Source organism: Lacerta agilis, chromosome 2 (assembly GCF_009819535.1).
Source record: "Lacerta agilis isolate rLacAgi1 chromosome 2, rLacAgi1.pri, whole genome shotgun sequence".
NCBI classification, from domain to species: Eukaryota; Metazoa; Chordata; class Lepidosauria; order Squamata; family Lacertidae; genus Lacerta; species Lacerta agilis.
This window is the reverse complement of record NC_046313.1, coordinates 120,701,561-120,713,910: the sequence shown is the minus strand read 5'-3', so window position 1 is coordinate 120,713,910 and position 12,350 is coordinate 120,701,561. Positions and strand designations below refer to the sequence as shown.

General features: G+C 62.4%; 2 protein-coding genes across 7 annotated transcripts; one reads left to right on the top strand and one right to left on the bottom strand.

The window, feature by feature from the left end:
- The first annotated feature begins 269 nt into the window (after positions 1–269).
- Positions 270–7,080, top strand: PHF1 (PHD finger protein 1). Of its 4 annotated transcripts, none has more exons than XM_033141832.1 (15): positions 270–345; positions 1,253–1,510; positions 1,602–1,683; positions 2,141–2,236; positions 2,337–2,422; positions 2,637–2,785; positions 2,924–3,019; positions 3,115–3,183; positions 4,040–4,163; positions 4,503–4,570; positions 4,689–4,820; positions 4,980–5,214; positions 5,312–5,415; positions 5,513–5,572; positions 6,316–7,080. In XM_033141832.1, the coding sequence occupies exons 2-15, from the start codon at positions 1,268–1,270 to the stop codon at positions 6,650–6,652; spliced, it is 1,881 nt and encodes a 626-aa protein (XP_032997723.1). In that variant the 5' UTR covers positions 270–345; positions 1,253–1,267; the 3' UTR covers positions 6,653–7,080. The 4 variants fall into 4 exon arrangements, with proteins under 4 accessions (XP_032997723.1, XP_032997726.1, XP_032997724.1 ...); XM_033141833.1 differs by lacking the exon at positions 270–345 and adding an exon at positions 371–409; XM_033141834.1 differs by lacking the exon at positions 270–345 and adding an exon at positions 924–1,037.
- A 696-nt stretch (positions 7,081–7,776) lies between these two features.
- CUTA (cutA divalent cation tolerance homolog) lies at positions 7,777–10,645 on the bottom strand. 3 transcript variants are annotated; one of them, XM_033142599.1, is made up of 6 exons: positions 10,542–10,645; positions 9,889–10,046; positions 9,644–9,703; positions 8,752–8,797; positions 8,089–8,138; positions 7,777–7,978 (listed from the first exon to the last, which is right to left on the bottom strand). In XM_033142599.1, exons 1-6 carry the CDS (start codon positions 10,611–10,613, stop codon positions 7,879–7,881), a joined length of 486 nt encoding a protein of 161 aa, XP_032998490.1. In that variant the 5' UTR covers positions 10,614–10,645; the 3' UTR covers positions 7,777–7,878. The 3 variants fall into 3 exon arrangements, with proteins under 3 accessions (XP_032998490.1, XP_032998491.1, XP_032998492.1); XM_033142600.1 differs by lacking the exon at positions 10,542–10,645 and adding an exon at positions 10,185–10,263; XM_033142601.1 differs by lacking the exon at positions 9,644–9,703.
- Positions 10,646–12,350: the final 1,705 nt, after the last annotated feature.

Genomic DNA, 12,350 nt, shown 5'->3' with positions numbered 1-12,350 from the left:
GCTCGCGGACCTAGCGGACGGCGCACTGCGCACGCGCGCCGCCAAAGAAGGAGCATTAGACCGCCTCACCGGAAAAAGCGTCGGCGTGAGTGCGCGCGCGCGTGCCGCAGGCGGCCACGCCCCTCCATGGCAACGGCTGCCGCGCGGCGCGCAGGAACCGGGCTGGCGGAGGCGGGGCCTGCGACCCAGGGGGCGAGGCCTGTTGAGGGGCGGGGCCACATAGATCTATAGGGAGAGAGATCAATGTATAGATCTCGAGAGAGAGAGAGACACACAAACAAACAGAAGGGACCCCCAATGGGAGGCCGGCGTAGCGCTCCTTAGCAACAGGCAGCTATTCCACAGGTGGAGCCGCCTGCGCGAGGGGAGAAGCTTCCCCAGTTGAACACCTGCCTGCCCCTCTGCGCAGGCGGGGCGGAGGGGGGTTCGAGGGGGCGGGGCCAGGAGGGGAGGGACCCCCAATGTCAAGAATAACTCCTAGAAACCGAGCCAAGGTTTCCTCTTTCTTCACCGGCCCCCTTTTCTCTCCCCCCCCAAGGGCTTCTAATTTATCAGACTGTCACCTGGGGGGGTCAGCCCCCCCCCACGAAGGGGGTTCTCAGGTGGGGGCACACAAGGCCCCAGGCCAGCTGCCCCTTTCGATTCTGGGGAGCAGGGAAGACGAGCCCCTTGGAGGGGGGCCGGGGGGCCCTGGCAATGGGAGGAGGCAGGAGGGACCCCCAGGCGCCAAGGGCCCGTGTGGGAGCTCGGGGGCGGGGCGTGCAGCGAGAGGGGGAGGCGCGGGCTGCCACCTCCTGGCGTCCTGGGGGGGGTCTTTCCCCTCCCTCACCCCCCCCCAGGCCGGCGGGGGCGTTCCGGTGTCCGGGTGGGGGCGCTGGGGGGGCTCGGCCGCCCGGCCCTCGGCATCCCCCCTCGCGGCCCCCCGCTCCGGTTGCTGCGTCACTGGCGCTCCGCGGGAGGATGGAGCCGCAGAGGGTCCCGCTCCGCCGCCCCTGAGACCCCCGAGCCCACCGGGGAGGGACCCCACCCCCCAGCGGGTAAGGGGCGAGGGGCCGCCAAGAGGGGCGCAGCCTCCTCCGGGAGAGGGCGGGCCAGAGAGACCCCGAAAGCAGAGTCTGCAAGGGGGGCGCCTCCCCGCACCCCCGGCCGCTCCCCCGCCGGTGACCGTCCAGCACGCCCGGGTGGGGGGGGGCAGGTTCCTGGTGGCCCCCTGCGGGCGGAGCTTGATCCTCCCCGTCTCCCTCCCCTGCAGGTGGGGCGCAATGTGATGGCGAGTGAGCCTCCCGCCACCCCCTCCTCGGCCCGGCTGACCCGGACGAGCGCCCGCCTGACCTCGGGGCCCTGGAAGCGGCCGGCGGCCGGCAGCGGAGGGGCGCCCCCCTCGCCCTGCTCCCCGGCGGCGCCCGGCGGTCCCAGCGCAGCCCCTCCGGGCTGGCCTCGCTTCTGGGAGGGCCAGGATGTCCTGGCGCGCTGGACCGACGGCCTCCTCTACCTGGGCACCATCAAGAAGGTCAGTCGTTGCCCCCTCCCCTCGGGGGTCAAGGGGGTCTCCCCCCCCTCCGGCTGGGGTCTCTGCTCACCCCCTCACTCACCTCCTGCAGGTGGACCCCCTCCGGCAGGTGTGCCTGGTGCAGTTTGAGGACGACTCCCAGTTCCTTGTGCTCTGGAAGGACATCAACCCAGGTCAGTGGGAGATGGCCCCCACCCCCTGGGTAACACCCCCCCCCCCAATCCTGGGCCTCCTCTTTGGGATCACCTGCCTCCACAATCTCCACACCCTGCAGGGCTGGCTCCCCACCGCATCTTATTCTGTAGGGATTACCCCAGTGCAGAGTTCACCTGTGGAACTCCCTCCCACTGGAGGCAGTGATGGCTGCTGAGATATCAGTGGCTACTAACCAGGATGGTTCGGAATGCCGGTCCTGGAAGCCTTCTTTTTTTGGGGGGGTGGGGGTGGCAGTGTTCCCAGTGAGAAAAGGAAACTGGATCAGAGGAGAGCCCCCGTTGGCCCAATCCAGCAGACACATTGTTTCCCAATAGAGCCTCCAACTCCAGAGGCAGTCTATCTCGGTTCTGAGGCTCTTGGGGAGAGGAACTGGCCCCTCATGCCCCCCTCATGCCCCCCTGCCTTCTCTCCTAGCGGCTGTGCCTGGAGAGGAGCAGTCCTGCTGTGTGTGCCACTCAGAGGCCGTGAGCCCAGACAACCAGCTGGTGCGGTGCGAGAAATGCAGCCACGGTAAGTCTGCCAAAGGAGCCCCACAAGCTGCCCCTGATGCCCCCCCTCCCCCCCCCCGTTGCCCCACTGAAGACCCTCCTTCCTCTCCTCCACCCTGCAGCCTACCACCAGGAATGCCACCTGCCCCGGGTGCTGAGCGATGGAGCCTGGACGTGCCGGCAGTGTGTCTTTGCTGTGGCTACCAAGGTAAGAGTGGCCTCCTCTGACCCACAGCTGGAAGGAACCCCCAAAGTCCTCTGTCCCATCCCCATGTGCGGGCTCTGCCCCACGGCTCTCCCTCTGCAGTCGACCAGCCGGCTGTAGCTTGGGAAGACGACCTGGCGAGAGCCTGCATGGGGTGGGGGCCCCCTTCTGTGCCCCACGCACTGACTCTACCCCACGGCTTTCCTTCCTTCTGCAGCGGGGCGGCGCCCTCAAGAAGGGTCCCTATGCCAAGGCCATGCTTGGGATGAAGCTGGTGCTGCCCTACCAGCTGAAGGCCCTGGAGTGGGACGCCGAGCACCTGGCCAACCGGCAGCAGTGCTACTGTTACTGTGGGGGCCCCGGAGAGTGAGTCTGCCCCACGGCAGGGTGGTGGTGGAAGAGGGGGGCTTGTGGGAAGGAGGAAGGGCACCTCTGCCACTGTGGATGGGGCTGTTTTCTTCGGTGGGAGCTCTGCTGACTGGCCCCTCTCTTCCTCTGCCTCAGGTGGAACCTGAAGATGCTGCAGTGCCGCTGCTGTGCCCAGTGGTTCCACGAGGCCTGCACCCAGTGCCTGAGCAAGCCGCTGCTCTACGGGGACAGGTGAGGGGCAGCCCTTGGCAGGGGAGAGGGGTGTGGGTCAGAGGCCCCCAGGCACCTTGTGAGTGACGCCCCCCCCCCTTGGCTTCATCCGGAAGGTTCTACCTCTTTGAGTGCTGTGTCTGCACAGGAGGCCCAGAGAGCGTCCGGCGTCTCCCCCTGAGATGGTGAGTGGGGTGGTTTCGGGTGGGCAGTGGGGCTCACCACAAGAAAGCAATGCAGCTTCTGTCCCCAGGGAGGCCTGCCTTGCCCCAGCCCATAGTTGTATTGGTAGAGACTCAGTAGAAGAGTTTGGATTTGATATCCCGCTTTTCACTACCCGAAGGAGTCTCAAAGCGGCTCACATTCTCCTTTTCCTCCCTCCCCCACAACAAACACTCTGTGAGGTGAGTGGGGCTGAGAGACTTCAGAGAAGCGTGACTAGCCCAAGGTCACCCAGCAGCTGCTTGTGGAGGAGCGGAGACGCGAACCCGGTTCCCCAGATTACGAGTCTACCGCTCTTAACCACTACACCACACTGGCTCCCAGTCACGGGATCGAGCCCCACGTTGGGGCAGGAGGTCCCTGCATCATTGGGGGTTGGGCTAGATGACCCTCGGGGTCCCTATCAACCGTGATTCCATATAAAAGCATCTTAAAGATAGCCAAAGTAAGTTGGGTCCTTTAAAAAAACACATCTTGAGTATAAAAACCAAAGTGCCCTGATCCACTTGGGCTCTTTAGTTAATGGTTTCCTGCTCATTGCTTGATTTCCAAATACGTTGCTTGGGATAATTGGGACACCGCTTGGTAACTTAGAATAAGTCCGTCACAATTAAGCAGCTGATCTAAAACGCAAAGAAAGAGCAGAACGGGGAACGAGGTTTCGGCTCCTTAGCCAGAGCAAAGGAAGCTGCCACCTAAAGGGCACCAGGAGGCACCAAAGGGCACCAGGAGGAAGCTGCTCCCAAAGGAAGTGGGGGGCAGGGAGCGGTAGGGGGCTGCGCTGGCTGCGCTGAGGGATTCCCACCTGCGCCCCTGCAGGGTGGACGTGGCCCACCTCATCCTCTACCACCTCAGCATCTGCTGCAAGAAGAAGTACTTTGACTTTGAACGCGAGATTCTGCCGTTCGCCAGCGAGAACTGGGACAGCCTCCTGCTGGGAGAGGTGAGAGGCCAGAGGGGGAAGGGATCCTGGGGGCGAGAGGAGAAAAGTGGGGTGGGTGGGGGGCACCTTTGCTCCCTCCATAGCACGAGATTTTGAATCTCAGGGCTGTGGGTTCGAATCCCATGTCGGAGAAAACATTCTTGAATTGCAGGGGATTGGGCCAGATAAAAGTCTAGGATCCCTTTAATTTTGGGGTCGGGAATTGGCAGTGTGGGCCAGGAGGCAGGATCCCCCCCCCCCCCCCCGTGAAGAAGGAGCCTCCGGGCGGGGCACCCTGGCCTGCGCCTCCCCGAGAGGGAAGGGGGTGGCAGGGGTCTGACGCTGCCCCTTTCCCCACAGCTCTCGGACACCCCAAAGGGGGAGCGCTACAGCCAGCTGCTGAACGCCCTGACAGGACACAAGGACAGGTGAGGAGGCGGCAGGCCTGGCGTGGGCAGTGGCACCCCTGGGTGGCTGCTGGGCAAAGCAGGCGGCAAGAGGGGGTCGGGTTCAAGAGCTGCTCCATCACACCTGCCTCCTCTGTAGGTTCATCTCCGGGAAGGAGATCAAGAAGCGCAAGGGCCTCTTTGGGCTGCACTGCCGCGTCCCCCCACCCGCCCCCCAGGGGGCCGACGGCTCCGGGGACACTCCCAGGACCCCCTTCATCGCGGGCAGCAGGTGAGCCGGGGGTCTCTTCCACCCCCAGTGCCAGAGGCCGAGCAGAGCAGCCCGAGGGGGTGGGAAAAGGGGGCAGCGGCCTCCCCTGCCTGTGCCCCCCAGACCCCCCTCCTCTGGCACCCCCCTCTGTGCCGTGCAGATAAGGAGGGTCTCTTACAGCTTCCTTTCAGGGCAGGGCAGGCGTGGGAAGGGGCCGGAGCGCCCGAGGGCCGGGCAGCGGGGGCAGCCACGGCAGCAGCCACAGCGCCGGCGCAAGGGGCACCCGCCGGCCCCGAGTGGCAGCGGGGGGCAGTGGGCGCAGCAGCAGCAGCAGGAGGAGCAGCAGCAGCAGCAGCAGCAGCAGCAGCAGCGGAGCACCCGGGAGAGGGAGCGCCTGGAGAGGGCCCTCACTCAGGTAGGCCGGGGGCCAGGAAAGGCGGCGGGCAGGCCGGGGGGGGGGGCCCTGCTCCGTCCCCGCTCAAGAGCTGCGCTCCCCTCTGTCCGCTCCCCAGGAGGTGGTGCAGCACCCAGTCAGCGCTAACCAGAGCTACAGCGGCTACGGCGGCACTTCGAGCTCCTACAACTTCCGCCGCACTGACGCCCGCTGCCAGGACAGGTGAGGGGGCAAGGCAGCCCCACGGCAGGGAGAGGGGGGAGGCGTTCCCCGCCTCACACTGACAACCTGCCTCTCTCTTTCCCCCACCATCCTGCAGCGCCCCGATCCGGATGTTCGCCTCCTTTCATCCCTCGGCCAACACTGCAGGGACCTTGAGGTGAGCTGGAGGGAGGGAGGGATGCACCCCACTTTCCCCCGGGGGCTTGGACAGAAGTGCGGGGCTTCACTGGCCCCACCCCCACCTCTCTAGAGGAAGGCCGGCCCCGCACTCGGGCCGTCTAGTCCAGCCCCCTGCACCCCCAAGAGGCAGCCATCCAACCTGTGGGGTGACCGGCCTCATTAATGCCTGTTCAACCCTGGATGGGGAGGGAACGCCAAGGATCATCCGGTCCAGCCCCTTCCAAGGAAGCCGTCAGACAACATGCCCCCTCCGAGCCACCGACCCCTGTTGGTTAGGTCGGCCCCTGTGAGCCCCACTCTTGTCCAGTTAGAGCATTGGACTAGGACCTGGGAGAGACCAGGGTTCAAATCCCCACTCAGCCATGCAGGTCACCAGGCAGCCCTGGAGTCAGTCGCCATCTCTCTGCCTAACCTACCTCACAGGGTTGTTGTGAGGAGGCAACGGGCGGCAGGAGAGAAGCCTGCCCCCCAAGTCCCAGAGGAGACCACCCCACTCCGTACAGCAAGGGAGAGTAGAGAGGGGATGCCTCTCCTTCCCCAGAGGTTGGATGGCTGTTTACCAGGGACCCTCGAGTTTCCGCTTCCCGCATTGCAGGGGCTGCTGGGAGTTGTAGCACCGGCCGGGTTTCCAGGGCAAGCGGGGAGGGGGGGCAAGCTGAGGTTCGGGGTGACTTTGGCTGCAGCAACTGACCCCCTCCCTCCCTCCCTCCCCTTCTGCAGCACCAGCAGCGGAGTCCCCCTTGACCCCAGTGACGCCACCACGTCCGCTGCCCCTGCGGAGCGGGCCAGCCCAGAGCGATCTCCAGCGGATGACGGCCCCGCGCCCCGGACACTCCTGCGCCGCTACTCCGTGCCGCCTGCCCCCAAGCGGCCCCCACAGGCTGCCCCGGCCCCCTCGGCCCTCTGCACGGCCCCCGGCAGCCCCGCCAGCTCGGGCTACTTTGGACCCATGGGGCGGCTGGCGCGGGGGGAGGCCGTGCGCATCCTGGCTCGCCGCGTCACCACCGACGGCACCGTGCAGTACCTGGTGGAATGGGATGGGGGCAGCATGTTTTAGGGGACCCCCAAAGTGGGACTGAGAGGGGACCCCAATGTGCCTGGCCAAGGAGAGAGCAAAAAGTGCAATTCTGGGGGGCAGGCCGTGGGGTGGCTCCCCCTACCCGCTTGAAGAATGTGGACTGTGCTGTTTCTTGCTTATGGGGGGCAGGAGACCCCCAAGTTTCTTCAACTTGCTGCTGCTGCTCCCTGCTCCCCTCCCCCATCATCGTCTTGGACCCTGAAAAGAGTTTGAGTCCTGCTTATTTTTTTACTGTTTGTTGGTTAAAGGTATTATTTAAAGAGGCCTGAGTGGGAGAGAGAGAGCGCCCCCCCTTGGCTGCCCCCCAAAACACACACAGCCCCCCTTGCGCCTGTAGTACTGCCTCTGCTGCTGCTAAACTGACTGTTGTACAAAGCACTTCCAAATAAAAGAGCTTCTGGGCAAGACTTTGCCGCCTGCAGCTGCTTCCTGGGGCCCAATCCCCCCCAAACCCACCTAAAAGCATCAGAAGCACCTGCTGGATCAGGCCCGTCCAGCCAGCCTCCTGGCCAAAAATCCCAAGGACTCAAGATAGACTGCCTCTGGGCCTGGAGGCTCTCAGCAGGCCAAAGGCAGCTCACAAGCAGGACTGCTGGGATGGCTTGGATCAGGAGAGGACGAGGATCTGAGTCTCAGGGTTGCGGGTTTGAGCCCCACGTTGGGGCGTTGCAGGGGGTTGGGCTAGATGACCCCCCAGGATCCCTGCCAACTCTGCCAGCCCATGGTTCTATGACCCGGACACAAGGTGGAGCGTGCCTGCCGTCGCTGCCTCCAGTGGGAGGGAGTTCCGCAGCTTAACTCTGCTGCTTGAGGAAGGACTTCCTTTCAGAGGCAGAGCCCAGGGGGCAGGGATCCTGCCTGGCTGGCTCCCCGCCCCCCGAGGGAGTATGGGGCAGGAAGCCCAGGAGCCCATTTTGGGGGGCCAACAGAGGAGGGACTTGGCATCATTCCCAAAACCTGATCTTGGCACAGCTGCTTGTCGTGTCCAGTTTCGAGAGATCAGGGCAGTTTGCAGGCCGAAGCTTGCCTGGCAGAAACCCCTGCCAGGACCCCCCCACCTCCCCCCCCCCAATTCCTCTTACCCAGGGACAGATTCAGACACCTTGGCTTTCTCCCCACAAAGCAGGGGCGGAGAGGTGTTTATTTCTGCTCTCCTACTAAAATCTCCTTCTTGGCTATGGGGCGCCCCCCCCAGCCCCGCCGCTTCACTCTGGGACAGTCTCCGCGACCCACTGCAGGTAGGGAGGGTTCCCCTGTTGGATGGGGACGGCGATCACCTCTGCCACTTCGTAAGGGTGCACGGACCTGCAGGGGGCAGAAAAGGGGATGTCACCTCGCAGCGGGGCTGGAGTGGGGGTCCTTCGATGTGTGTGTGTGTGTGTGTCCCAGCCATCCTCACCCCCCAAGTGACTCACCGGACAAACTCTGCGAGGGCCGAGGCACGAGAACTGCGTGTCTTGATCATCTGTTGGGGGGAGAGGCGGGATTGAATGCAAAGCATTGACACACCCCCCCCCAGTGTGTGCTGGAAGTGATGCCCAATGGTTAGAGGGGACGCTCTGAGAAGCCTCCCAGTGTGTTCTGTGCTGCTGCTGCCCCCTCCTGGACTGGTGGGGCACCAAGCTTTGCCTGGGGTGGGGCGCCAGGCCAGAAATCCCTCCCACGTTCCCATCACAGCTCCTCCTTCCTTAATGGGGGGCTTCCCTGCTCCCCCCCAGCACAGTGGAGCATAGTGAGAGCAGAGGCTAGCAGAAGGCCCCCTCCAAACAGTGGGGCGCCCTTGCCATCACTGGGCCCCCTTCCAACCCTACATGTCCTCACAGTACCTGGGGCAATGGGGCCCTGGGGCTCAGCTGCTTCAGCCCCTGAGTTTGCTGGTGGAAATTCCTCAGGTAGGGCTGGCTAAGGTCACCCCCCACTCCTGCCCGCCAGAGCCACCAGCTGGCAGTCAAGGGACTAGGCGGTGCTGCTGGGCATTTGAAGGCCGCTTCCCCCCTCGCCTCTTTGTGGACCTATAGGGGGGGACAGCAAGGGCTGCAGGGTGCAGGGTGTGGGGGGCCCGGGGACCAGTGACTCACCAGCAACACCTCCGAGTCCTCCTCAATCTTGCCCTTCCACTCGTAGCTGCAAGAGAGAGACCAAGAGATGGGGAGGCAGCGGTCGTACAGTGGTTAGAGCATCAGGCGAGGGAGCCTGGGAGCCCCTTCTTGGCCATGAAGCTTATGGTGTGGCCTGCCTCACAGGGATGTTGTGAGGGGCAGCAGAACCACATATGGCACCAAGGGTGTGTGGCCTGTGGTGCCCCCCAGCAAAGGGGGGAGAGCCCTTTTGCAGAGGGTGCAAAGGGCCTCAGGCCCAGCTCCCCCCGCACTTGCAGAGCTCCTGGTGGGAATAATTGAAATGTATATAATAATAATAATAATAATAATAATAATAATAATAATAATAATAATAATGTATGTAAATATAATAACGAAATGAAATTGCCCAGCGAGGAAATCCCCATGGCCCATCTCAGGGCACAGAATCCTGGATGGAACCCCAGGAGCCATCTAGTCCAGGGGTCCCCAAACTAAGGCCTGGGGGCCGGATGCGGCCCAATCGCCTTCTCAATCCAGCCCGTGAATGGTCCGGGATTCAGCGTGTTTTTACATGAGTAGAATGTGTCATTTTATTTAAAATGCACCTCTGAGTTATTTGTAGGGCATAGGAATTTTTTCTTTTTTTCCAAAATATAGTCCGGCCCACCACATGGTCTGAGGGACAGTGGACCGGCCCACGGCTGGAAAAGGTTGCTGACCCCTGATCTAGTCCAACCCCAATCCTAGGCCTGGGTTTGGGGAGGTGGGTGGGTGGTGTACCCCCGGCACCCCTTCTCTGGGGTGCCCTGCCGCCTTGCAGCCCCACATTGGCCCATGCCTGAGCCGTTGCCCACCCCACCAGGGCAGAGGGCTGGCACTCGTCACTCACATGGAGGTGATCTGGGGAACGATGTTGACGCAGGCTGCCAGCTTCTTCTCCACGACAGCCCTGCAGGGTGGGCAGACGGAGAGAAAGACCCTCAGGGCCTGGCAGAGCCTCCCCTTGCCATCGGTCGGGGTGGGGGCAAGGCAGAAGGAAGGTCCCAGGGCAGCCCTGTTTTCCAACCAGAACAGCAGGCTCGGTAGGGACCCCTGAGGATCATCCATCCCAACCCCCTCCCAGGCAGGGCTCACCTGGCAATCTCCTTGGCAACGGTCTGGTTGGGGCAGGTGACGAAGGCAGCAGAGAGGGTCCCGGGGACGTAGGGCCCCCCGGCGGAGGCAGCCATGGAGGAGAAGAGTTGGGAGGCCGTCCGGAGCAGAGGGAGCATCAGCAGCGCCAGGAGAAGGACCTGTGGGGGGAAAGTCGGGGGCTTTGGGGGGGGTGACAGGGTCCCCATTGCCCCCCCCCGGCCTGCACTGAGCCAGAAAGCATCCCCCACAGCCAGGCCAGCTTTCTGTGTCTGGGGCCCCCCACTCCAGCTACTTACACAGCAGGCGCCTTGGGCCATCTGCACTCGGCTGCTCCTGCCTGGCATGGGGGGCGGGTGGGGGGGCACAAGGGGGTCTCCCCAGCCCTCCCCTCAAGGGATGCTTGCTGCTCCGACGTGCCTGCACCCCCGCCCGCTCCTTTCCCGGGCGGCGCAGGCAGCCACTCAACCGGGGCAGTGTCCCGCCGCCGGCGGCGGCGCCTTCACCGGTGGAACTCCCGCCTGCAAAGAAGGGGGGCGCGGATCAGGGTTTCTTGGGGTGGTCTCTTTGCAAAGGGTCCCCGATTCTGCTTTTTAGGGGGGCCCTCGAGAGGCTGCTGCGGGGGGGGGGGGCTCCCCGGCTCTCTCTCCCCTTACCTGCTCTCCGTCGCGTCCGCACCACGTGAGCAGGAGCCCCGCCCCGCTCTCCGTACGGCCCTCTGACGTCATCGGCCCCGCCCACGAACGTCGTTTTCGGCGCATCCCCCTTTCTCTTGCACGGCCAGCCTGGGAGGTCTTCCTGCGTCGCCCCAAATGCGGCTGCCCCCCCCCCCCAAAAAAACTTATTATGGTTCTGCTCTGACCTTTCAAGGCCGCAAAAGCTGCTGGAAAGGGAATGGGGGGCAGAGGGGGCCTTATTTTTCATAATGATCCGATGTCAAGGAGATAAATACTTTGAGAAGACATCTGAAGGCAGCCCCGCCTAGGGAAGTTTTTAATGTTTGATCGCAGTGTCGGATTTACGGATAAGCTAAACAAGCTCTAGCTTAGGGCCCCACTCTCAAGAGGCCCCCCGAGGCACATTTCCAAAATATAGGATAAAAAACAAATAAAATAAAACCTACATACAGCAACAGTGTTTTCCGTCGTGTGTGGACCTCTTGGGTCCATAAATTACCATATAGCATATATGCAACACAAAAAACAGCGTTGTCGACAAAGGACAGCTGGACATAGAAAGGGCCCCATTCCCTACAGTAGCTGAGGGCCTCGTCAAACCTAAATCCAGCCCTGGTTTGATGTTATGTTATTTCATATCTTGGAATAGGGTGTTATAGGAATTCTAAGGTCTTATATATATAAAAAAAATGTTCATAAATTTACAAGGCAAATAAACCACGTGTCTGAAATAGTACAGGATAGCAATTTTGACACTTCCAGTAACCTCAAATATTCTCCCCATTGTCTTTTCGCTTACAAATCCTGACTTTAGAGCGTACAGTATTTGTGTATGAACAGGGTGAGCCTGTGACCTGGATTCAGGAACTAAAGTACCCTATTAACGGACTTCCGGCGGCTGGCGCCATTATGGATGGTCGTGGGCTGCTTCGGCTGCGAAGCACCCAGTTCATCCCAGGGGTTAGGAGCCCTGCAGCCGCATAGCGGGGCTTCGGTTGGGGTGCGGGAAGAGCGTCCCGTGCCCTGGGCTCCCCGGCTGTGCCCGTTGTGCTCCGAACCCTTCCCCCGCGACCACTGTCAGGTATCCTGGCAGGCAGGATTTCTGCTGGAGACTGCCTTCTGTGGTGTATATATGATTTTTTGGGGGGGGTCTATGGCAGGGCCGTCTCGTCATAGATGCTGGGTGGTGCGGCGCGCCAGGGCGCCGGGCCCCCCAGGGGCGCCCCCGTGAGCCCGCCGGCATACCAGGCGCCCCCTCCCCAACCAATCCCCACCCGCATGGGCAGGTGGGCGGGCGCTTGCGCACCGGTGGGCGAGCTGCAAACCGCCCGCCCTCCGGAGCCCCAGCTGGAGCTCATGCCCTGCTCACCCCCCCCCAAGGGGCGGCCAGCGGGCGGAGAGGCGGCACGCCGGGGGCGCCGAGGGATCGTTGCGCCACGGCCCTGGTCTATGGCTTTAGGGTGGGCAACTTCAAAAGTCTATATAAGGGGAATGGGGGACCCTGTTGCAACAGTTTAATAAAGATCTGCTTACTAGCCGCTTTGCTTGTCAATATTCTCTGGTTGGCCTCTGCTATTTTCTCCTAGAGAACCTACCTAAGGATTCTATGCAGGCTCTTGGATACTCCATCAGGGAAAAATGAGCAGTTTTTTCTTATAACGCAATGATAACCAGATGGCAAGGAGATACAGTAAATTACACTACAGTGGTACCTTGGTTCTCAAACGCCTTGGTTCCCAAACACCGAAAACCCAGAAGTACGGTAAGTATTCCAGTTTTTGAAAGTTT

What these genes read in the sequence shown, in the direction of transcription:
- PHF1 (XM_033141832.1), top strand. Translation starts at nt 1,268, where the DNA reads ATGGCGAGTGAGCCTCCCGCCACCCCCTCCTCGGCCCGGCTGACCCGG. An exon ending in TCTTTGCTGTGGCTACCAAG is followed by an intron (nt 2,423 to 2,636) that starts GTAAGAGTGGCC and finishes TTCCTTCTGCAG; the next exon opens with CGGGGCGGCGCCCTCAAGAA. An exon ending in CTGACAGGACACAAGGACAG is followed by an intron (nt 4,571 to 4,688) that starts GTGAGGAGGCGG and finishes CCTCCTCTGTAG; the next exon opens with GTTCATCTCCGGGAAGGAGA.
- CUTA (XM_033142599.1), bottom strand. Translation starts at nt 10,613, where the DNA reads ATGACGTCAGAGGGCCGTACGGAGAGCGGGGCGGGGCTCCTGCTCACG. An exon ending in GTTGCCAAGGAGATTGCCAG is followed by an intron (nt 9,704 to 9,888) that starts GTGAGCCCTGCC and finishes CCCACCCTGCAG; the next exon opens with GGCTGTCGTGGAGAAGAAGC. An exon ending in GTTCCCCAGATCACCTCCAT is followed by an intron (nt 8,798 to 9,643) that starts GTGAGTGACGAG and finishes TCTCTCTTGCAG; the next exon opens with CTACGAGTGGAAGGGCAAGA.